The 25,889-nt window shown below is 41.0% G+C and overlaps 2 protein-coding genes across 3 annotated transcripts in view; one reads left to right on the top strand and one right to left on the bottom strand.

The window, feature by feature from the left end:
- Positions 1–14,026, top strand: part of niban1a (niban apoptosis regulator 1a) — a 36,411-nt gene extending 22,385 nt beyond the window's left edge. Inside the window, exons 3-14 of the mRNA XM_042415872.1 lie at positions 589–717; positions 888–1,002; positions 5,205–5,369; positions 5,816–5,931; positions 7,508–7,612; positions 7,722–7,884; positions 8,641–8,828; positions 9,587–9,733; positions 10,005–10,115; positions 10,788–10,895; positions 11,697–11,808; positions 11,913–14,026. Coding sequence (XP_042271806.1) covers positions 589–717; positions 888–1,002; positions 5,205–5,369; positions 5,816–5,931; positions 7,508–7,612; positions 7,722–7,884; positions 8,641–8,828; positions 9,587–9,733; positions 10,005–10,115; positions 10,788–10,895; positions 11,697–11,808; positions 11,913–13,183 — 2,730 coding nt within the window. The 3' untranslated portion in view covers positions 13,184–14,026. The remainder of the gene's footprint in view (positions 1–588; positions 718–887; positions 1,003–5,204; positions 5,370–5,815; positions 5,932–7,507; positions 7,613–7,721; positions 7,885–8,640; positions 8,829–9,586; positions 9,734–10,004; positions 10,116–10,787; positions 10,896–11,696; positions 11,809–11,912) is intronic.
- Positions 8,747–25,889, bottom strand: part of kifap3a (kinesin-associated protein 3a) — a 51,752-nt gene continuing 34,609 nt past the window's right edge. The window contains exons 20-21 of one of the 2 annotated variants that reach the window (XM_042415874.1): positions 17,648–17,746; positions 8,747–8,795 (exon numbers count right to left, since the gene is read on the bottom strand). In XM_042415874.1, the coding sequence (XP_042271808.1) occupies positions 8,786–8,795; positions 17,648–17,746 (109 nt within the window). In that variant the 3' untranslated portion in view covers positions 8,747–8,785. Of the gene's footprint in view, positions 8,796–14,732; positions 15,094–17,647; positions 17,747–25,889 lie in introns of those variants that run through there. The other variant, XM_042415873.1, reaches the window with a different exon arrangement.

Below are 25,889 nucleotides of genomic sequence, written 5' to 3' on the forward strand. Positions count from 1 at the left end.
AGAGATTTGGTTCCAGGTTGGCAGAAGAATCACACCAATCAGCACTTCTGCAGGTGTGACTGACATCTGTTATGTTATCAGGCAGTTTCAGGCAGTTTTTTTATAATAAAAATGTGTGAAATGGGGAAAAAAAAGAGACAATGGGGATAGAAAACCTGCAGTAACTGATTTCAAACAATCTGTAGCATGATGGATCATTAAACTAAGGCCTTTTAAGTGCCTTTATTTACCGTAACTGCAGAGAGAAGATCTTTTATTCATCTTTTAGAAATATGAAGAAAGAAAGAAATATGTCGATTTATAAGAGTTATTTCAATAAGTTGATGTCTTTTGTGCTTGTTGCCATTTCTGTGGCAATTATGTGTCACTCTGGACGTGTCTCTGACGTTTGCTTCCATTCTTAAACTCACTACAGCTCTGATTGGCTACAGCCATTAACGAGCTGAACTATTTGAATCAATGAATAAAACAGAGATGTGAGCAGCGACTCAGAGGTCTGGAGGGTATTGTGTAAGAAACAGGCCTCTGTTTATAACTTCCTCAGTGCACGAAATTGAAGCAGTTTGTTTGTTCATGTGTGATCAACAGGACGCACTGGAGGAAGGCGAGGTGCTGTATGAGGAGGGTGTGCTTTATTTTGACGACACCAGGAAGTGGAGGGAGAGGTACGTGGTGGTGAGAGCCAACTACTGTCTGGAGTGTCACGACAGCCTGGAGGTGAGCAGGACCATGAAACTGCTATCGACGGTCTAATGGAGTCAATCTGAGACGCTAAAAGGTCACAACTGAATAATCTCACTTATGTTTTGTTGTTGTCTTCCTCCTCCAACACCCCCCCACACTCCCACACTTTCCTTCCTCTTCTTCCTCTGTTCTTTCTTTATCAGACTTTTGTTAAAGGGATTCCTCCGCGCCACAAGCTGCTGCCTACAGGGGGCACTGTTCTGACCACAGAGGAGAAGTACATGGCCATGGTGGACAAATGCTTCCCTGATGACACCAGTGAGTGCACACAGTAACACAGTAATTCTGGTTTTATCACAACTTGGGTCTTGTTTTTACTTGTATATGATCTTATCTTTTAATCAATCATTAAAGCGGCTATAATAAATATTTTCATAATATCAATATATGAGCTTTTCAGTGTGTAATGTGTTGGTTGTGGCTCGTAGTGATGAACCTACAGAGAATTATCAGCAGCTCCTCTCGGCTTTAAGGAGCTTTATAGTGAGTTTCAGCTCATTGTTTATCTGTCCAGCTGCAGCTTTACTGTTCTGGTTCACTCTCAGCGCTCTCATAGCGTCGTTTTCAGAGAGAAAAAGCTGTAAAAAGCCGCTGTATACTACCTGCTCAGCACCAAACGGCAAACAGACACAGTTAGCTGGTGAACATAGTGGAGCGTTTAGCAGCTAAAGAGCCAGATACTTCCCTCAGGAGTTGCTAGAGAGCAAAAACAGAGCTAAAAGAGAGTGAATATTGGACTTACGTTCACCAGGTGGACAGAAAAACGACTCCAAATGAATGATAATGTTGTTCCGTAACTGCTGGATGTGGAAATAAGCAGCTGTTTGCTGAAGGTGCTCATAGCTAATAGTTTTTGGACAATAACGGAGGTCTACGGCACAGAGGAATAAGATATATCAGGCTTTGGAAACGCACACAAGACTTGTTAGTAGGTCAGTTCATTGTTGGTTTGACTGCGCATGAAATTTGTTGAGAAATGGAAAAATATAGAAAATTGCCAGACAAATCCTTTTAGACTCCAACTGGGTCTGATTAAAAACAGAGTCAAAAGTTCATATTATAACTTTTAATGAGTCAGTTTTGGGGCCCTGACATGTTTGAAGGGGCCTGATTAAATAGTGGTTAGAGGCTGGCTCATGAAACCAGGTAAAATCAGGTGTGTTGACTCAGGTTAATGTCAGGTTGATGTTCTGTTCTGTCACACGGTGAGTCTGATCTCTGTGAGTCATGGAGTGACTCTCATGGTTGACTTTTGCGGGAAGGCTGACAGTAAATACCGTGGAAACAGAGTCTGACCCGGCGCCTGTTCAAACCTGCCTGCAGGTACACAGGAAACCAGTTATTCAGCTGGGCAGTGACGAAACGAATACGAAAAACAAAGATTTAATCTAATAGATTAGTTGAAGCCCTAGCTCTAGCGTCTTTTTAGAAGAATTATCTGTAAATAATAGTTATTCTTTAGTAGAGGTTTAGGGAGCCCTGAGTAGTGTCTGCAGGCTTCCTGTCAGGCAGCATACAGCTCCATATGTTGCCTGAGAGGCGAAAGCCAGGGCAAAACCCTCTGCTGATCTAAAGTTAAACAGCTGTGAGCGTACAGTAATAATTGAAGGTGACTCAGGTAATCATATTAACATTTTGGTCAACTCAGAGCTTCTTTCATCTTTAATTTTGGCGGTTTGACAGACAGATTTTAATAAATTAAGGGGGACATGTCCTTCCCATCCCCAGTGTACATTAAAACCTTTCCCATACACCCACACATCCAGAGGTTGTTTCCAGCTGCCGGATGACGCTGATCATAGTAAACGAGCTCGTCTTGCAGCAGAGACCACTCAGAAAATGTTTAACTCCATAAAAAAATGAAAAAAGTAAAAACGAGTCTAGAGAGCTATAACAAATAATAAAGCATGAACTATGTGTGCAGTGCCAGTAGGATTTATTCCCTGATTTTCACATGGACATTTGTAAGTTGTCTTGTGAAAATAACTGTATTCTGCACCATAAAACAGATTTGACCCGTTTTAACCGCTGCTTCGGCTAGAAGGAACTTTTAATGGCACTTTTCTAAAGGGATATTTTGGCATCTGTAATCACCAGACTTTGTGGAATATGTACAGAGTTAAACAATATAATTCAAAAAGTTCAGACAGTCTTTGCTCTCCGGCATCCTGAACACTGTTCTTACTAAATTCCTTCAGTCCTGCGTGTTCCCTAAACTGCCACCTGAGCTGCTTTTATCTGTGTAGAGCACCTATAGGTGGGAAACATGTTTTTCTGAGGTTAAGACACAAAGTTTAAACATGGATGAAGGGATCGGGAGGGAAAAAACAAATATCCAGAGAGATGTTGACACAGTTTCCCTGTTTGTATTATTTAAAAACTATTTTGGAGGCAGAGGAGGATTCAAAGACCTAAAAAAAAAATCACATTTTTGATCACTTATTGCAGCATGACTTCTGCATTATGTCACTGAGTACATATTATACACCTGTACTCTGTGGCAAACAGGTGAACAAAGCACATATAGGAACATACTCTACTCTGCTGTGTCTAGCGTTCCTGTTTGAGTGCATGTTTGTGTGCAAACAGTCAAAAGACACCATTACGTAAGAAGCTCGTCCTTCAACAGATCCGACTGTTTAGTCAGGAGATACACTCATAATATAATAATTGGTAGGTGATCAAACACCTGAGAACAAACACCTGGGAAAAGCAAGGACAGAAAATCCAAAATTTAATTAGAATTAAATGTCGACAGCCGGACTAATGTTCACACACTAACAACCAAAATATTAACAACTAGTAGAGTAAAAAAACAGGTAAAGTTTGTCCTGACAGTTGTTTATAAAAAGGGTCTATCATGTTAGCATGCATATCAGCATTAAAGGGTAACTGCACTGATTTTCCACCTTATGATGTCAGTGATGATGTCACTTGAGTCAGAGTCGATTGAGGCGGAAGACGACCTGTTTGAAAATTTAAAAAATCTGGTTGTTGTTGGAGTTAGAAAGAAGTAGTGAGGTTAGCAGACCTCTCTGTAGCTTCTCATCTCTGCTGGGGGCTAAGAGCTAACAGGCTACATTAGCCGCTATTAGCATAACTCACATCGGAATCTGCACAGTTGAGTGAATCGAGCCCAGTTGCATTGTGGGTAATGTAGGCGCCACATAGGTTTTGACAAGGAAGACGACTATGTGGAATAAAAAAAAGACTGTAATCAGAGTGCGACGCTAAATCGGCGGAGCACTCTTTTAAGTACCTGAACTTTTTTAGCTCACTAACAGACGAACATTAGCTATGTGTTGCTGACATTTAAGGAGGCTAAAGGTCATCCAATCTAGCTAAGTTAAAAATAATAATGGGTACGTTTAAATACCTCTCGAGTATCATGTGCACTCACCGAGCACTTTATTAGGAGCACCTGTATCCAAAACAGCTCGGCCATAAATTCTACTTTTATGAAGCTTATACATTTTCAGTTTTTGTTGACATTGTCAGAAAGGTGATAATTCTACTTTATCTTTATTATTGAAGTCGTAGTGGGTGGTGGTGGTGGTGGTGTACTGGTGTACCCCTCATGTATGTTAATGGGGTGGTCAAAAACTAAAAGCTTCATAAAAGTAGAATTTATGGCAGAGCTGTTTTTATTGGATTGCATTAGGTTGCACAGGTGTTCCTAATAATAAAGTGCTTGGTGGGTGTATTTGTCTAGTGTTTGATTTCAATTATTTGGCAACAGTTGAGGGCTCAGTGTGGATTAAAAAAAAAGTGTAAAAAGTTATGATGGAGTAATCTCAAAGGGTTTCCAAGGATTCATCTTGTATTTATTAAAATTCACTGTCAGATTTTCCCCCATCTGTGCAAAACTGTATTTAAAAGTTTATCTGAAGCTAATATGAAGCTTCAGTGTCCAAATGAGTCAAATCAAGTAGATATCTTTCACCGTTACAGTCTTTTTAGTGCCAAAGTCCCTCTTTTTGTTACTATACTTCCACCTGCAGCTCAACAGGGAAACACTGTCCGAGGAAACACAAAGAGGGAATTTTTAATGCTAAAAAGACTGTAAATGTGTCAGATATCCACTTGATATGACTAACTCAGACTGCTGAAGCTGAATATAAGCTTCACAGAGACTTTTAAATGACTGTGTGGACACACTGTAGATTTTGGCCTCCATCACTTAAAGCACTGAAAGCACATTTGAAGGATCTTTTTAATATCCAGTATGAGCAGGAGGAATGATTACAGTGAGGAAATATGGACACCTGACTGCTGTTTAAGATACAACCTTTCATCTAAGACCCACCTTCATACAGTTCCCTTTGTAAAATAATGATTACCGTTACTTACCTTTACTTACTATCTCCTCATGTTTTTTTGTTCATCGTTTCCTGACATTTTATAGACTAATCGATTAATCGATAACAAAACTTGAACAACAAACATGTTTTCTGTTCCAGATGTGAAAGAGGACTTTGCTCCTACTCTGTCGGGGATGCCGGGACAGTTTCCTGTCTACCTGCGTCTCCCCTACAGGAGAGACTCCTACTTCTGCTTCAGACAGCAGGCCAAGCAGGCCGCCTTCCTCTCCATCCTGTCCGACTGCATCCGACACCAGAACCAAGGTAGGATGCTTTGATAGACGTTAATGTCATTAACAGTCCATATTACACTCCTAAATCTCTGCAGAGGTGGATTAATGCTGCAGGAATGATTAAAGAAGGTCAGTATGATCTGAACTTTTAATCTTTCGAGCCCTCAAGGAACGTGAGTGTTTGATATCTCGCAGAGTTAGAGTCTGATAGACTTCGGCTGTTCAGCATCACTTGAACCACTTTCAGCAGTTGCCATGGCAACAGGCTCATCACACAAGGTCCACCGACGGAACAGAAAAGGAGCTTTTTTAATCACGTTGAAGCAGAACGCGGCTCTATGCAGCCGAAGCACGTTGACGGAGCGTTGAAATAAATTCAGCTGCAGCACTGAATCAAGACGGACACGTAGATCTGCCACTTTATCCACAATTAACCTGATTTAATTTTTAATGTGCTTTTCTTTTTTCTTCTGTCAGACTTCCTGAAGAAGAAGACGTGTGAGGTTCAGGCCTTCCTCAAAGCCATCCAGCTGTACAGGCAGGACAAAGGCAGATATGAAGCCTGGGACATGCTGATCGGCAGTGATGTCAGGGTACGTCGCTTCTCCATCACCGCCGTCATGTGTTAATGATGCCAGCAGCTACAAACACAGTATAATCAATACATTCTCACACTACATACAGCCCATAATACTGTTACAGAAATGATTTCCTCCCATTAAACTCAACATTTTGGGAAATACGCTGGGAAGACAGATATCAATCTCACACCTGTACGTTATTAAATTCCAGTTTATTACAACTTGGACATGTTTAATTTAATTTAACAGCTGAGATCTGAGAACATGTTGGCATTGATTAAAGGGAAGTCTGATAATAAACAACTTTATTTGGAGGTAAAACTGAAAGTGAGCACAGCTGAAATGTTGCTAACTGTTTATATAATTACAGTAAGCGGTTCTGAGTTCAGAGATGAAACGAGAGAAAAGGTCTAACATCATATTTTCAGGCTGTTGATGAAGGGTGTGTATGAAACAGAGTCACGGCTCATTTGCTTCACAGTCTGTTTGCTTTAATCTTTCCAGCAGCAGGAGGGTGAAAACAGGAGAAGAGAGGAGCTTCTGTTCACTCAGACAGTCATCTTTTACTCTCTTTCCTTCTTTATTTCCTCTCTCTCTCCCTCTCTCTGTGCACTTCCTGCTCGGTTTCCCCTCGGTTCCCTTTAAAGCGGAGCATAATGAGAATGTAAAATGGTCCATTGTGTGGTCGTTCACTCGCATTGTGTTTGTTCAAAATTAGTTGGGAGGTGAAAGGAAGTTTGACTTGCTGCAGGAAGCCTTTGCTGAGGTCATTTAGTTTCAGCAATAAGTCAGACATTTCCTGTTTTTTCATGCCGTTCATACACGTGCGGTAAAAATACGTAGCAAAGTACACATGCTTGTACTCACTCACCGGCATTTTTTTCCTTCTCCCCCCCTGCCCCTCCTGCACATAGCACACGCCTGGCACGCACGCACACACACACACACACACACACACAGACAGGAGTAAGAGCTGAGAAATTAGTGGAATGACTGAAATGTTGGCAGCACAAACAGCACAAACAGCTTCGCCGTGTTTTATAAGCACAGCTGCAAAGTCATAAATCCGAGAAGTTAACAGACTTGACTAATACTGTAGTTATTCACATACAAAAATATGTGCAGATTTATCTATATGCAGAGCTTAAACAATGTATTGATTTAATTGATTACTGGGAAATTAATCAGCAGCTATTTTTATAATCGTTTAAGTCTTTTTTTTTTCTAGCAAAAATGATTGTTTCCAGTTTCTTTATAATGACGATTTGCTGCTTTTTCTTTGTCATACATGAGAGTAAACTGAACATTGTAAGCTGACATTTAATAAACCAATTGATTAATTGATTGACAAAATAATATACAGCTTCTTCAGTGTGAGGATTTCTTCACTTTTCTTTGTTTAATTTCATCATAAACATCTTTAGAAATATTGAAATCTGACTCCTGCACGCTGTTTTGTCTGGTTTGCTTGACTCACCAGTCTGCTCCACTGGTTTTATTTTACTTTATTTTACGCTGACTTGTGAGTATCGGTGAATCGGTGATGGAAGTAAAATCTCAGCTGCGGTCGTGTTTGTGTGCGTTTCAGGTGTTGGCGAACCTGGTGATGGAGCAGCTGCTGCCGTCTCTGGAGAAAGACATGCTGCCTCGCCTCAAAGCCAAGAAGACAGAGAAGAAGAGAGTCTGGTTCGCCGTGAGTCACGCTCTTAATAAGCTGTATTTAGTAATCTGATCTTACAAATGCAGAAATGAGGCAACTGGAAAGCTGACATATATATTTAATGACTTGTGTTTATGCTCAGACGGTGGAGGCGGCCTACATCCTGGTCCAGGAGCATCTGTTGGAGGGTCTTTCCGAGCTGAAGGAGGACTGTCGAGTGTCGGTCCGGCAGCAGGAGGTGCTGATCCACTCCGACATGGACCAGATCCTCAACTCTAGACGGCAGCTGGAGGAGAAAGTCAGAGGTAAAAAGTTCTTATTCTCCTGTTCGTTTCGGAGGCCGACTGATACTCCGTCAGACACAGGATGAGCTGCATTCCTCTTCTGATAAATGTGAATGAAACTTGCCGCTGGCTGGATGATGATCAGCAGGTGTGAGGAGGTGAAGGCGACTTCTGTTCTGTGTTAACAGTCTGTAAAAATGTTCTGCTGATAAGATGTTCGGGAGATTGTCATGCTGCTGTTGTTACAGCGCAGATTTATTAGATAAGTCAGATCAGCACACAGAGAGAAATGAATACCTGAGACCAGCGTTATTAAAGATCAACTTCAGATATGTTTTAAATTACTTTTCAAAATTCTTAAAGTCCTCCTCCGCTCGGAAACAGGTTTTTCTTCTTGTTCCTTCAGTTGGATGTTGTTCTCTTCTCTGTGCAGAGTTTGTTTTCAAGGTTTCTCTGTGTTCACCTTAAATCTCAGTTTAACATGTGAATCTACTAGCAGGATATGTGACATCACATCTAGTTTGGAGCCAATTGTGGTCCAGTATGCAACGTAAACAAGTGTGATGAGGAAGAAGAAGAAGGGAACAGGTTTTTGAGTGGAGGAGGACTTTAATTTTAGTGGAATCTCTCACACATGTGGAGCGAATCGATGCCGTGAATGTATTAAAAATGTTTTTCAGGCTTCTGGTTAAACTTTCCTTCCTTCTGGCTGCAGGAGGGGTTCAAGGTCGTGGTCTGAAAATAAAAAAATAAATAAATATGTTTTTCCTCCTCCAGCCAAAGTATCGGAGCCGGCGGAGAAGCTGTGCTGTGAGAACGTGCAGCCGTACCTCGGATCAGTCCTGGAGGAACTGATGGAGCCGATCAGCTCCGGTTTCCAGGAGGGACGACAGCTGAGCGAAAGTATGATGGACGGAGTGTGTCAAGACGTCCTGCAGGGAGGAAAACACGAGGAACTGAAAAAGGTTTGATCATATTTATCCTCTTTTAGCTTTTTCTGTTATCAAAGATCGAACAAACTTTGTAGGGAATAAATAAAAACATCTTATTTTTAATTAAGATTTATTTTTCTTTTCAGTCACACATGTGCAGTCACATTAGCACCAATCTTGCATTGTGGGTGATGTAGGCAACAGGTTGCGTGGAATAAAAAAGACAATATCTCTGGTTCTGCTGCATCAGTTTTAATCCTTTTTAATTTGTCCATCGTGAGTCTGACAGTTTGATATGAGTGAGATGCTAAATCTTATTATTTTCCGTTCCTACTATAACATTTACTTGACATTAATTTGAATAAAACACAATTAAGTAATTTTAGGGCACAAATTTGGTTTATTGTCCCTGCTGGGATCCTTTCTGCTCATTCAAATAAAGTGTTAACAGTTGTATCTGAATGATCTAAACAGGCTTTTTTTTTTAAAGGATATGTCTGGTGAACAAGTATTGTGAGTCACACTGCTGCACTGGGTGACATGTTCCTTCATCATGAAGAGTTTGGTCACGTTAGTTCGTTTAGAAACGGCTCCAAAGACTCATAACCGCATCATGTTTTCAGTCTCCAGAGAGTAGTTCTGTGTAAGGCAGACGTCACTGAGCATGTGCAGGAACATGTTCTGTTTACAGCTTCACTAGCTTGTCGTGCTACACATCACAACCTCTTAACTTTGTACTGAAGTTCTCTGAGAAGTTTACGATGTAAGTAGTTTCTCTGTCTGTCTGTCAGGCTCTGGCTGACATGGCGAGGCCAAACCTGCTGAGCTGCTACCAGAAGATCGGCTCCCTGCAGCAGAAACTGCAACATCTGCAGGAGAGATTTAGCTTCTCAAACATCACCGCAGTGATCCACAGTACGCAGATCGACCTGCAGCAGGTACTGCCATCTCCACACACACACACACACACACACACACACACACAGAGTCTCTGCTTAGACGGAGTGGGTGTAGGAATTCTCTGACTCAGTAATTTTGTGACATTTATGACACACTTGTGATTGTAGCTTATAGTGATTAAACGCGTGATGAATCAGATGTGACCTGTTGATTCATCTTCCAGCTGTTTGCATTGTGTGTGTGTGTGTGTGTGTGTGTGTGTGTGTGTATTTGGGTCAGTAAACTGCAGTCTGCCTGTTTTTGGTTCAGCTGATGGAGAACGCAGCGTGCACATTCGAGCAGCTGCTCTACAAAGCCGTCCAGGACAACCCAGACAGCGCCGGCTCCGCCATAGAAAAGGCCAAACACCGAGTGCTCAAGGTCAGATTATTATTACTGACATAAGAACACAAAACCTGCTGCTGGAGTTAGATTAGTTTAAATTATATGAGTTTAAACAGTTTGAAAGTGCCAGAAAATAAAAATGATTACTATTATTATAATTAAAAATAATAATTAATAACTTAATTTTTGTATTACTACTGTTGTCTTATTGGTTGAATTTTAATTATGATCATTTTTAAATCTTATATTAGGGGTGTTACATGTTACAGAGTTCTTTATGCAGGAAAAACAAATCAGCACCTCAAGTAAATAAAATCCAAAAAAAAAGGATCAAATACTCAAAATACAATAAAAAGAGCAGTAAAATACACATAAAACATATGAATCATAGTGGAACTGGAAACATAAAACTTATAATTTGTTTAATGTTATGATTTAAAAGAAGAGGATGAAAGAGTTAATTTGGCCATCGTCATGTTTTTGGATGATTCTGTTGAATACGTGTTGACTTTTAATAATCTATGGAAGCATATGTTAACTACCTGATGATCCTAATTATGAGAAATATGAGAAAGTTCGTAAAGGTTTTAAATTTCTCTTTGTGCAGTTAAGATGGTGATGAAATGTTTTCATAGCTATTAGTAATCTGTGGTTAAAACTACAAAACTAAACTCATGTACTGACCTTTGACCTCTGTGTGTCCTGCAGCAATATGATTATGACAGCAGTACAGTGAGGAAGAGGACCTTCCAGGAGGCTCTGGTTTCCATCACTCTGCCCTTCATCAAGAAGAATCTGGCTCCCACCTGCAAAACTGTGAGTCTCAAACTCAAATACACTTTCCTCCTGTAGAGCTGCTGCCACTCATAAAGAGTAGAAGATGTTGCTCGGACAACAGTCAGGAGTCCAAATGAACAGTGAAACCTGTTTTTCTTGCTGTAATCATTCCTCCTGTTCATACTGACCATTAGAAGATCCCTTCATTCTGTGCAAAACTGTAGCAGCGTCCAAATGAGTCAAATCAAGTAGATATCTTTCAACATTACAGTCTTTTTAGTGTCAAAGTCCCTCTTTTTGTTACTATACTTCCACCTGCAGCTCAACAGGGAAACACTGTCCGAGGAAACACAAAGAGGGAATTTGATGCTAAAAAGAGTGTAAATGTGTCAGATATCCACTTGATGTGACTAACTCAGACTGCTGAAGCCTCATATTGTCTTCACATCAACTTATAAATGACTGTGTGGACACACTGTGGATTTTGTCCTCCATCACTTCCATGAAAAAGCACATTTGAAGGATCTTTTAATATCCAGTATGAACAGGAGGAATGATTACAGCGAGGAAAAACCTCTTTCAGTGACTGAGCCCTTTTAACATATAATAAGAATAAAACTGAAACTCTGCACACCTGATTTTTACAACAGGTGTGCAGAGGAAAGTAACTTCGTTTCAGTACATCCAATAATCTTCAGTACATGAGAAAAATTTTTGGCTGCTTCGTTTTTTTTCCTGGATAAAGTTGTAGCTTTCGATCAGAAAAAGAAATACGACTGCGATCTCAATTCTCTACTCAACACATACTTAAGTTTGACCCACATGTCTCTCTCTACACAGGAGCTTCAGGGTCTGGAGCAGTCCGTCTACGCCGACCACTCCAACTTCATCCATGTGGAGAACGTTTATGAGAGCATCCTCCTCCAAATTCTAGACAAGGAGGTCACCAAAGGTACAATCACAACAACAACGCTAATGATATTAAATCGGCAACGCACGCATTCTCTCTCTCTCTCTTTCTCTCTCTAACGCTTCCTGTTTCTGCTCGTCCCGCAGTGGTGAAGGAGGCGGCGAGCCTGAAGAAGTACAACCTGTTCACAGACAGCAGAGACCCGGTGAGCCAGTCCAGCCGCTCCAGCCTCTCCTCCCCCTCCGTGTCCACCCCGGGCAGCCCCGCCATGATGCTGGCCTGCCCCACTAAAACCTCCACGCCCCCGTCTCCTCTGGTGTTCAACGGTTTGTCTTCCAGCCCCAAGGAGGAGAAGAAAGAAGATGGTGAGCTGCACAACGAATCCCCCGCAGACGTTACGGTCATGGAGACGCCTCTGGGAAGGGTCGAACAGAAAGACGCCGCCGCGAGCGTCGCCGTCAGTCAGGAGGCGGAGCTGCCGGCACTCAAAGCAGAAGAAGTCGTCCAGACTGTGCAGGAAGAAGCAGGCAGCCCCGTCACACCTGAGGCAGCAGCTTTAGTGGAAACAACAACAACAACCAGCCTGAGTGAGACACAGGACGTTAACGGAGCAGCAGCTGTGGTCGAAGAAGAGAAAGCGATCTCCAATGAAACAGCTGACGTTGAGACATGTTCTGAGCCGCAGATCCACAACACAGATGCTCCAAAAGAAGCAGAAATCACTTTATCAGAAACTCCAGCTGTTGTAGAAAGTATAAAGACAGACGCAGAAGAAGAAGCAGCAGCAGCAGCAGACAGTGAGGCTCCTGCTCCAGATCCTGAACCTGCAAGTGAACCAGTAACCACTGCAGCAGAATGTACTGGTTCCCAGACTGCAGACAGCAGTGAAGAGACACAATGTGAGAGCTCAGAAGTCAAGTTAGCGGCTCCCTCTGGTGGTGAAGCACCTGTACTCGCACCCTGCCTTGACCTGAAGGCAGAGGATGTAGAAGCAGCAGCGGCCGTCGTCGTCTCAGACCCTAATTCTCTGGATGAGTCAGTAAGTGAGTCACCGCCGTCGGATGTGGAGTCCACGCAGGAAACCAAAGAGTTGCAGAGCAGCGAGGATGACGTCATAACAACCACCGAGGAGGAGGCTGACATCAGCAAATCACCCGTGAGCTCAGACGGACCTACAAACGAAGAGCCGCAGTCGCCTCAGACAGAAGCTGCGAACGGCGACACTGACGCAGGCGTGAGCGCGGAGCCTTCAGTGGAGGCGGCGGATGCTGAACCCGTCAAAGAGGAAGCACCCTCCAGTCCCGAAGCTCAGCCCGCCCTGGACTGCATCAAGGAGATCCGCAACCTGGTGGTGGAAGTGATCGAGGTGGAGGAGCTGCTGCAGCGCTATCCGGGCGGAGTACCGACGGAGGAGTGAAGCATCACAGGACTGACAAACAACACGGGCCGACTGTCCTTCCAGCAGGATGAGGGACGAGATAATTAAAAATGTTCTGCTGAAAGGAAACAAATTATTAGAATATAAAGAAAGCTTCCATTTTTTTGACAGTCTCAGTGTCCTCCGATGAAAACAAACAAGGACATTTTGTCTGAGCAGAAACAGGAAAAGACTCTTGAGAAAAGATCACAAAAGCTTCCATGAACATTTTATGCATGAAATTATGGTAAATTATTTATACAAATCAATATCATTTACACAAATTAATACATCAGCTGTGTCAGGTGTTTAAAAAAACAAAACAAAAAAAAAGCAGATCAGTTTCATTCACTGACTGACGGGAATATTTTTTTTAAAACACTAAAATTATTTTAGCATCAGATTGATTTAGAAAACTAGATTTAGAGCTATTTTATTACACAAGTCAGAAAAAAAAGACTGTTACTGTGGTAGGTTATTAATCGAATTTACAGGAATATTAACAATTTTGGGAAAGACTTATTTTTCTTTCGGAGAGTTTAATGAGAAGATGAATATCAATCTCATGTCTGTGCATTAAAGGAAAATTTTGGAGTTTTTGACCTCTATTATAATTATCGTAATCATAATCAGCAGTACCTTACAAAAGGACATAAAAAGAACAAAGGACAAAATAAAATACCAAATACACTGAATATAAACATAACAAACAAACAAAACCCCTTTATGCTGCGTTCATGACATGTAGGAATTATTGTAATTATGAGTTTATGACCCGTAAAGAACGTAATTACGACTGGGCACTTAACATGGACACATCAGCTACAGTTGGTCGTCATAATGTAATTTAAAAAAAAACACATTTAATGGATTTAAGTTGCCATATAACCGTCTTGAGTTGTCAGATGACGTTAACATATTGTCATCTCTACCATCCATAACATATGTATGTGTGTAGTATGATAGAAATGTGGTATTAAGTACAGAGCTGGAGTCATGGATATGGTTAGCTTAGCTTAGCTTAGCGTAAAGACTGGAAGTAGGTGGAAACAATTAGCCTGGCTCTGTTCATGGTGAAAAACACATCTACCAACACCTCTAAAGCTCAGTCATTAACACATTGTTGCATGTTTCTTTAATCTGAACACAAACAAATGTTAAAATATAAAAATTAAGTGGTTTTAAAGAGAGTTACTATAAATAACTAAAAACAAACACATTAAACCACAAATCGCTGAGTCATTTTTACATTTCTGTTTGTGTATTGATGAAACAAACAAGATAAATGTGTTCATCAGGGAGCTTTAGAGGTGTCGGTTGGTGTATTTCTGAACTTCGGACAGAGCCATGCTAGCTGTCTCCCCCTGCTTCCTGTCTTTATGCTAAGCTAGGCTAAGCTAAGCTAAGCTAACCACATCCTGACTCCGGCTCTAAACTCCACACAGACATGAGACTAATATCCATCTTCTGATCCGACTCAAAATGTTTCCTAAAATCAAACTATTCCTATAAACAAACTACACCAGAACGCAGTAGTGTCACTTTAAAAAAAAAAAAAATCTTAAATCATCAGTGAGTTTTAGTTTGTTCAGAAATCAGTATAACAGATGTTTTAATATATTAGACCAGATAAACTCGATCAATATCGCTGACCAGTTCTTTTTAAAGCTGTTAGTTTGGGAATATTATTTATCCTTAACATGATTATTTTTTGACTTAGTGAAGGAATTTTTTTTAAAAGGAAACTGAAGAAGTAGTTCTTCAAAGTGCCTTCACAGTACCTCCACGTGCCTTAGATCCCACCATGAAGGAAACTGGCCTCTTTCATGTGGATGCGGTTGCCGTAGAGACTGGTCCAAGTCTGTGAATACCTGAGCTCCACCAAGTGCCTGTTACCTGTGTTAAAGTATCTAACACAGACACGGTTAGTTGAGACAGTTACAGTACGAGTACATGGAGGAATTCTGAATGTTAGTTAATGGAAACAGTGTGGAAATATTAATAAAAAAGAGTCTATAAACAAACATGCCCTCAAACTATTTCTGTGTGAACTGGTTTGAATTTTAGGGAAAACATCACAAATAATAAAAGTTTTTATTTGACAATAAAACAAATACAGCATGATGTTTTGATTATTTATTTATGCTCCACAAGAACTCTTTAACTAATCACACACTGCACTGAGAAATATGAAAAACCTGCAAGTAATCCCACATCTGAAATAGATTAAATACAGTCTGACAACAATAATATTCCCTGTATTTATTTGATATATTGCACCACAGAAAAAAGTATATATATCATATTTCAGCAGTGCTCCAGGCACATCAAGGACGAGATACAGAACAAAATACACTAGAATACAGCAGATTCTTTTTAACATTTGTTCTTATTTAAAAACACATTTTTTAAGATAAGACATTAGAGGCAGTTAACATTTCTTCTTAAATTACATTCACATAAATAAAGATAAATGACATCTTAATCCAGCGCTTTGATTCAATACAGTGTAGTGCAATGTTTCCACAGACAGTGCAAAGGCAGAACAAGGAAATATCCAAATATAGAGTTTTCTAACTCTAATACATAACCGACCGTGTTCAGGACATCAAGATAAATCTGAGCAGTAAAAAGATGATTAAAGGGTTGAGAAAGAAAGAAAAAGTGCATTTTATTTCAACTTTTGCTCTTTTTCTTTTGAAATACTGGATAGTTTCACCGCTTTAAGGCTTTTTTAAATCGTTAAAATTAAACGGTTTTTGGTCCAACTGCTCTCAACTCATGTCCACACTAAGGCCTGCGCTGTGGGGTCATGTTGATTTTAAAGGGTCACGAGCAAAGTAAAAGTTTAAATGAAACACGGCTGTATTACAGGAACCTCCACGACTCTGGAAAAGTCTGACAGTACTCTTTGTTTCTTATTGCCAACAAACCCCATGAAGAGTCTTACTTTTTACTTTTATGTTTTTCAAGTATTGTGTGCGTATCCAAAGCTTAATATATCTTATTCCTCTGTGCTGTTGTTGTCCAAAAACTATTAAAAAACACATCAGTGAGCCACACCGCTGCACTGGATGACATGTTTCTTCATCACCATGAACTCACTGTAGTTTATCTTGACTCAGTCCCACACACACACACACACACACACACACACACACACACACAGTCCTTCTGCCAGGAATACTCACTAACACACCAAATGTGGATTCATCCACCGTTGAAAATAGGCCCCGACGAACGCACTATATCTTCCTGTTTGTTAAAACTACAGTGGCCAGCTGTTTTGGAAAATTACATTTTCTAAAACATGAAACTGTATATTTGTTTTTTAAAAGATTTATCAGTAGGAACCAATGAGCTTGAAGCTGAGAGTAGGAAAGTAGAGACAGACTAAAGCGTTGCTGGTTTGAGTCTGCACATGGGATTTGTTGACAATAAGAAAAAAAATATAGAATAAGACACATAAGACATCGATTCTTCCCAGTTTTCTTTTTTTTTGTGTGAGATTTTGTTTGTGAATCATCACCTCAGGCAGACTGTGGTAATAAATAAATAAATAAACATTCTACTGTGTCAAACATAAAATTAAAACCTGAATCGGAAAAATCTTATTTCATTTCAGTGTTAAATAAAAAACTGTGCGGTTCCTCAAAGTAAAAATGTTATTATTTACAAATTCTTCCTTTTAAAGGACCAGTGTACAGGATTTAGTGGCACCTAGTGGTGAAGCTGCAGATTGCAACCAACTGAATAACCCTCCAACACGTGTAGGAGAACTCACAAAAAACATGAAAGGCTCTCTCTAGAGACATTTGTCCCTTCTGGGCTACTGTAGAAACATGGCAGTGCAACATGGCAGACTCTGTGGATATAAAGGGCTCATTCTAAGGTAACAAAAACACAACTATTCTCATTTTCATGTGATTATACGCTAATTAAAACATACTTATGAATATTATATTCCATTTCTGCAAAGTCCGTACTGTTAGTTGCCACTAAATTCTACACACTGCACCTTTAAAACTAAAACGAACTCTAACTGATCTCAATATACTGAAGGTTTACAGGGTTTAAAGTTTACATGAATACATATACGTCCGTATGAATAAGTCACTAACTTTCTTTTTTAAGTCTTAAGGAAACAAGAAAAAAAAACTCTTTATTTTAGGAATCTTCCCTGAATCAGTGTCGACGTCTTTAAGTAAAACAGGTACATTTTGTGCTCTAACATCAAGCCTAAGTGAAGTAACTACTGATGCGTTGTACATGTTTTAATAAAACCATATTATTGGACTAATGATAGATAGATGATAATAGAGCTCTGAGAAAGATGAATAAAGAAACGACACATCTAGATACTATTTCTCTACAATCTACACACAGCTTTGGTAGCACACAGATAGATATCAGGCTGCAGTTTGTTCAGTGTTTATATGTGTGTGAGAAGCTCCGGGTTTTTACCGGGACGCAGTGGCGTAGTTGTAGAAGAACTGTTCATCGGGTCGGAAGCCGTAGGCGCTGACGGGTCGATCTGATGATATGACAAACTGGTCCGACATACTGGCGGGAAAAAAGGGAGGAAGATGAGAAAAAATTATACAGACAGAAATATTACATAAACACAGAGGTGGAAGAATCACAAAAATTTAAAAGCTAACAAGCGCATCATTAAGACTTTTGTTTTTTATAAATATACGTTTCTTTTTTTATATAACAATCCATAGATAAAACAATCCCTGAGACCGTTTTTAAAGTTATAGGGCTGCAACTAACGAGTATTTTAAGAGCTGCAACGATTAGTCGATTAATTGTTTGGAGTCATTTAAGAAAAAAAATTCCAAATTCTCTGATTCCAGCTTCTTAAAGGTGAATATTTTCTGGTTTCTTTAGTGACAGTAAACTGAATATCTTTGTGTTGTGGACAAAACAAGACATTTGAGGATGTCGTCTTGGGTTTCGGGGAACGGTGGTCGACATTTTTAACCATTTTCTGATATTTCATGGACCAAACAACTAATCAGTTAACTAAGAAATCAACAAATTAATTGATAATGAAAAATAATCATTAGTTGCAGCTCTAATTATTTTCATTACGGATTAGTCTGCCAATTATTTTCTTGATTAAGCAATTAAAGTTTGGTCTATAAAATGTCAGAAAACAGTGAAGTCTTCCAACAGTCTAAAACACATTTTTCTATCACAAGTAAAAAGCTGGAACAAGGGAACTTTTGGAATTTATGCAAGAAAAAAAATACTTAAATGATTAGTTGATTGATAGATGATATTCACATGACGCGACATGACAGCAGCTCTTGTTTTAGACAGTTCAGCAGACGTTGGACTATGTTTGGATATATTATTTAAAATAAGCCACGTATAGTCTTGAGGGTGGAGGTAAGAGTAACAACTCTGCCTATTCAAAGTAAAACAGCCAAGAACTTGAAGCAGAGAAGCAACTGGGAATAACGGGACACATTGAAACACATTACGAAGGTGCATCAGAGCGCAGGAATAGTTTAGTAAGAAACCAACATCTAAAGCACTAAAATATGGCGCCATGTGTGGCTTTGCTTTAGTCACTTGCCAACTTTTGCAAATCCTAGAGAAAAATCCTCCGTCACAAGTCTTTCCTCAGTTTACAATAAAATGTACTGAAGTGAGAAAATTTTAAGTACTCTTTGAAAAGTGGGAACATTTGTTAATAATGTGACAAAAACTTTTTTTAAAAATTGCAGATTGAAACATGATTAAACACCACAAGGCCAACAGGTGAGTCCAAAAAAGCCTCGTACATGTTATTGTTCCTGACGAATGGGATATGAGCGCTAATGAGAAGCGTTACCCCAGCAACGGGACTCCTTCATTCGTTACTATTATATCGCCATCATACGGCCATGCACCACCACTGTCCACTACAGGTTGACTAAATGCTCTAAAAAAAAAAAAAAAAATCAAATAATGTCATAAAATGTTCATACGTTGTCGACATTTTGGAGATTTTTACCAGACAAAAGCTGTATTTTATGAGTTGGTGTCAAATCTGAACCTGTAACTCCAGCACAGCTGTCCGGTGAAGGTAGTGGGGTAAAATGTACTACAAGTACCGTTAAGGAATCAAGAAATGTACTTTATGTACTTCTGGTCTGAGTCTATTTTTCTGTTTTTGACACAAAGCCAGCTCCATAAAAGAAACAGTTCGCTTTCCAGTTTGCTGTGAAAGAACTTGTCTGGCCTGCACAGAGTCCTGACCTCGACCCCGTCCGACACCAACGAGCCAGACCTGATCACCCAACTCAGTCAGTGCTGGACCTCACTGATGCTCTTATGGCTGAACTGGAGCAAAATCCTTGCAGCCAAGTTCCAACATCTGCTAGAAAGACTGAAACCAGAAGAGTAGGAGGAACTATCACATAAATAATTTGGTGTCCACATACTTTTGGCTACAGAGTGTAATATTAGAAGACATTTCAGGGACGTATTTTATTGTGTAACAGTTACTAAACATAAAAAAAGAAGAAAAAAAGAGGGGAAATATAAAGAAAAAATCACATCCACACCACCAGGTGGAGCTCTGACACCAGTCATCTCTCGGGGAACCCCCCCCACACACACCCCCCACCCCAGGGCCGGATCAAACCCTCAGTCATGGATGAAAAAAAAAAAAAAAAAAGGCTCATAAAAAGTTAATGTAATATTCATCTGCCCTGATGCTTGCAGGTGTTGGACATCTACAATGAGTGTGTGAGTTACAGACTGCTAATGGCTGGAGGGGTAAACAGCAGAGCAGCCAAGTCGTAAAAAAAAAACAAAAAAAAAAAAAACGTAGAGATGTCAAAACACAACGCCATGACGAGGGCGGAGGCTGACGGCCAAGCTCGGAGGACCTGGCTGCCCCTCCGACCCGGCAACAGAGGCCTGTTGAGGGGGATGATAAAAGGCCTGTATCTACACCGTATAAATCAGTTACTATGGGGATGTGGATACAGAGGGTGGGGGCTGATTTCACACTCCATCTTCTGAGCAGCTGCTGGGAGTTTTGCGTCTCGTTTTGGGCAGGGATTGGTCATTATTTTCGAATTTTCAAATAGTCATTAATATATTAAAAAAATCCAATAGACCATGTGACTATTGTCTTGTCTTAAAAAAAGATCCTTGTTTTTACCGGCACCTGGTGGTAACGCTTTACTACCAGGATCTTTTCCGCATGAGGGCAGTGCAGCATTTGCTACAGCGCTGTGAGATGCTACTGTACAAACAGGAAAAACATGCAAAGACTTCTACAGCCGCCAAAAAAAGTTCTGTGTGGAACTCCCTCAAAAAAATAAATGAAAGCGAGAGGTGCAGTGTGCAAACTCTGCCAGGTAAAAGCTAGCGTATCACAAGTCTACAGCAACTATGCATCAGTCATTTGAGAGTGAAGCACCCAGCAGGAGGGGGGAGAGAGCTCGTCCACAGATCAACAATGATGCACGGCTAGCTTTGTCACCAGATGGAGTAAAGTTTGATGAGATTCAAGCGCTGCATCACTAAAGAACATGACATCAAAATAAAAAGACAGAATTGTGAAAAATCGTGAATGGGTCTCTCTCTCCCTTTTGTGCATATGTGCAGGGGGGTGATGGGGGTGATGGGGGGGTGATCTTTGAAGAATGGTTGAATAGTTCCCAGTGAATATTGAACAGTATTTTTGCTTGAAACGTCCATCTCTAGCTTTGGGGTCAGAGCGACGGGGGCCCCGGCCGCCTCGTCAGGACGAAGCAGATGATGGATAAACTGGGATCTGATGGATGACACCACATCTCACACATCTCTCTCTCTCTCTCCCCGTCTCTTCTCTTTCTCTGGAAGTGGGAGCGTTTCGCTGCCCGGCCCGTCGTCCTCTCCCGGCCCTCTAAAATACGAGCTGTTTGCTTTGCCCCTGCAAGCGCCTATAATGACGTGTTGTTTTTAGCCAAATCACTTCCAGCGATCAGTTACACAGCTTGCTGCATATCCCCCTGACTCCCCTCCTTCGTCTCCTCATTCTCTCTGTTTTGCCATTGCCCCCTGCCCACCCCCAACCCCCCCACCCTCCCACCCTCACTCCTCCACCACCACCACCACCATCTCCTCTCCCTCCTCTCTGGGCAGAAATATGTCTTTTTCCTCTCCGCACGCTACGGCTGTCAGGGGGGATTTGAGAGCCGGGCTAAAGGAGGCTGGATGAACACTGGAGCTCTGAGTCACACCATCTGTCTGCCTGTTTCTGTGGCGGGCTGGCTGGTTACACCCCGGCCTGGCAGCAGAGCTCGGCCGCACCTCAGGACTTCCAGGACCTGAATAAGTCCTGTAGAAGTCTTGACATTGAGGCATTATCCTAATATATACGTTTTTATAAGTTTAAAAACAGGACAGCTTTAATGGTGAAAAGATAGTAGTTCCCAACCTGGAGGTCTGGACCCTCATGAGCAGTGGCAAGATGAATCTAAGGGGTCATGAAAAATATACAGTACTCCGGTAAACTTTTAGGCACTTTATATGTTTGATTGGTCCCAAATGCATTCTGCAGCACGACAACGAGCCAAAACATACAGCCAGAGTCATAAAGAACTATCTTCAGCAACGAGAAGAAATGTAGCTGCAAGCGGCAATTTGCGGCTTCAAACCATTTGTGCTCTAAAGAAGGCAGCAGCTCAATCAGCCAAAATTAAGGCCGCTAGCAACAACGAGCAGGTTTCAGCATTACAAGTCATTTCAGCTACTTCCGTTTAAAGGAGCGAGACCGATCACACACTTCTGTCATCGTCACAAAATCTGCAACATTTCAATAAAGTTCTGCCATTCATCGGATTTGAATGAAACTCAGTGCGTATGTTCAGGAGACAGCGCAGGACGTCTCCACTGAGTTTAATCTGGATTCTTCTTAAAAGGCATCTTGTGTTATGAGCAGATATGTGATAGGCCACACCCATTTGCACCGATCAATACAGCACTTCAGATTTTGGTTAATACTCGCCCCGAGAGTATACACACCAATTTTCGTGTAATTCTGTCCACCGGGTTTTCAGATACACGCTTGTGGTATTTGTGGCGCCCCCTAAGGGTCGGGCTCAGAATGCTTTGGCGGACCTGTTCCCAGTCACGGACCGAAGTTACGTCCCAAGATTTATGATGACTTGACAAACGGTTAATGATGTGCATGTGCATGAAACACATGAACATCATTTCCAGTTATTGGGCCAAGTTTCGTGGTTTTAGCTCATTCCAGCTCACGGCAATTTGAGCCGTGGCAGAAGACAACAAATAATAATAAATCAGCACAAACTCAGAAGGGTTCTATCCCCTTCAGGGTTTGAACCCTAACAAGGAGTCCTGCAACAGATGGTTTGGCCCCCACAGAGCTCTGATCTCAACATCATGGAGTCAGTCTGGGATTAACATGAAGACACAGAAGTAGCTGAGACGCTGAAATCCCCAGAAGAAGAAGAACTGTGGCGATTTCTCTAAGATGCAGGAACAACCGACCTGCCGAGCACCTGAAACACTGAACTGCTGCTGTTTTAAAGACAAAGCTGCTCACAGATTTACTTTAGGTTTCTGCTGTTTACTCAACCTTTGGATCAAGTTAACAAACAAATAAAAACTATTCATTATTTTTGAAAGCATCCTCACTTTACTTTTAGTGCCTAAAGCTTTTGCACAATACCGAATACAACTTTATTTACACTTGGAAAGAACACAGTGAGGTGCTGGAGCCCTCTTCTAGAAGTGTGCCCAGTTTACATCATAAAAGCAAACTAAAATAAGAAAAAGAAAACACAATTCTGCTCCGTGTTTTGGTTTCAGACTTTTTTTTCCTAATCTTTGCGCTTTTGTTGTTTAGTTTTATAGTTTCACAGTATTCTTGTAACGCAGCGCTCACCACTTGCTGTAAACAAACAGAGCTTCTAAAGCAAAGCTTTACAGTCCAGGCCAGTGTATTCAGGATATTGATCAGAGGCGATAAGGGATGGAAATTATTTCCTAATAATTGCCAAGTCTTCAATTCCTGATCATTCTTTACATCAATTACTATCAATTCTTGTTATTAATGACAGTCAGATGGTGTATCTCTGAGTTCATGCAGCACTTTAGTCGTCACAGTAGAAAGAGACAAAAAGAGATAAATGCACATTAGTTTCCCACTCGGCTGGCAACACTACAGTTGTGCTTCAGCATCACTGTCTGTTTGCTGTCTGGTGCTGAGCAGGTAGTGTACAGTGGGCTATGAGAGCGCTATGAGACACTATGAGAAGCTATGAGAGTGCTATGAGACACTATGAGAAGCTATGAGAGTGCTATGAGACACTATGAGAAGCTATGAGAGTGCTATGAGACACTATGAGAAGCTATGAGAGTGCTATGAGAAGCTATGAGACACTATGAGAGCGCTATGAGAAGCTATGAGACACTATGAGACGCTATGAGAGCGCTATGAGAAGCTATGAGACACTATGAGATGCTATGAGAGTGATATGAGAAGCTATGAGACACTATGAGGCGCTATGAGAAGCTATGAGACACTATGAGAGCGCTATGAGAAGCTATGAGACGCTATGAGACACTGAGAAGCTATGAGACACTATGAGAAGCTATGAGACACTATGAGACACAGAGTGAACCAAAACAGTAAAGTTGCAGCCGGACAGATAAACAATGAGCTGAAACTCACTATAAAGCTCCGTAAAGCCGAGAGGAGCTGCAGACCAACACATTTACACACTGACAGATGAGACTGTTTTATTATAAAAATATACATTATAGCCACTTAAAGTAAGGTACAGAAAAAAGTTATGCTATTGGTACCACAACACAGGTATCAACATTCGTATCAAAAACTTTTAAACCTATACTTTGATACCTGGAATCATTCATCCAACAGGGTCAGCGATGTCTCATGTTATGTACCTGCTCAGTTATAGTACACTGACTGCTGTTCCTGGTAGTTTTACAGGACGTGTTTGTAATATTTTTATACCCAACAGGTCTGGATACCAGAAATGACGCCTGACACAGCTTCTGTCAGCTGTGATATTTCTCATTATGAAACATGCAAATCAACCTGTCTGCCACCTTATTCAATTTACGTGTGTCAGCGTGTGTTGTGACACGCCGACAAAATGAGGAGGGGGGGTGTTTGGGAGGGCGGGGGCGTCATTAAGACAAAGGGGTCCAGTGTTCCCAACAAATGCCAGTTCGGGCCCCAGAGGAGCGGCTGCAGGAGGCGGCCGGGCTGAGCGGCGGGGACACGTCCCATCCCGCAGAGAACATTCCTCGGTAGTGAACAGGAAAGGGAATCAGGCCTTTTTCCTCCTTCAGCGTGACCCTTCGCCCCCCCCCCCCCCGCACCCCTTGCGTCTGTCTCTTCCAGGGCCTCGCTTTGATCTCCGCCCGCCGTCACTGCTCAGGTTACAGCGAATCAACACGCTGGACCTGGTAAAAAAATCCAGATCTCCCCCCCCCCTCTGCGTATCTCCACGTCTCACCTGATTGTGACAGCGTTCTGCTTTTTCCTTCTTCTCCTCCTTTATTTTTGCCTCACTTCGCTCCACAGAGCCCCGTCACACATCCTGACAGCCTCTCAAAGCGCTCATTGATTCTCCTGTTGGTGTGTTCGTGCTCACAGACACACACACTGTCTGTCTGTCTGTCACGCCTCTTTCTACGGGACACCTCTTTACCTGACTGAAGCACTGTTAACACTTCTGGGAAATGTGTCCCCTCTGTCCTTCGGGTACAGAATTCACTGCTGTTTTATTACAGCGCCACCATTGCTGGCTTATAGAGACCGATATTGATATTTGAGGATAAAAATAAACTGATATTTATACTTATATTTATATAAACACGTAACACACAGACAAAAGTATGATGAGGATGCGTTAAATATGGATATGAAGGAATTGTGACCAACATATGAACTGATTCAGACATTTAACAGGTGAAAAATAAACTTGTCAATAACTGGAAACAACTAGCTGGGAAGTGAGATTAGAGCGGCTCATATGCTGCAAGCTGAGTGATATCACTGTTATTTATTGATTCACTGGGTTCTGATTTTTTACTGTAGATTCACTGATTTCCGTTGCAAATACTTAGTGAAATCAATGAGCGACACTTGGAGGCCTTGATCAATCATTATAGATACTGTTACTGATGCTATACTGATTGTAACAGCTGCCTGTGACTCATATAAGAGAGGAAAGAAACATAAACTACAAAGAAAAGTGTAGATCAAGTTAAAACTGATGATAGAAATATAAAAAAAACACTATACTGATGGTAGAACTCACATACAAGAATGTAAAGTATGTAAACATGTATGTAAAACTGTAAAATACCTTAAAAAACCTTAATGGATGAATGAATGAATGTTCTACAGGGATATTATAGAATTATAATAATTATTCAAAGCCTCAAATGATAAATTAAGTGAAGTTGCGCTACATACTTATCTCCTGCTGCTTTCAGGACATTTATTTGGCATAATCAATTTCAATTTTAGGTCAATTATTTTATGCAACATAATTGTAATTGCTTCAATAAGCCACTTTGGGGGAAATGTGTCGACTATGTTGTTTTAGGATCTAATTTCAATATTTTTTAAGAAGTTGGAGGGCAAGTGTTTTTCTGTCAGCTGCTGCAGATAAATGTGATTGTTTTTAGTCTGGAATCTGATGGATCT

Source organism: Thunnus maccoyii, chromosome 7 (genome assembly GCF_910596095.1).
Source record: "Thunnus maccoyii chromosome 7, fThuMac1.1, whole genome shotgun sequence".
Taxonomy (NCBI): Eukaryota; Metazoa; Chordata; class Actinopteri; order Scombriformes; family Scombridae; genus Thunnus; species Thunnus maccoyii.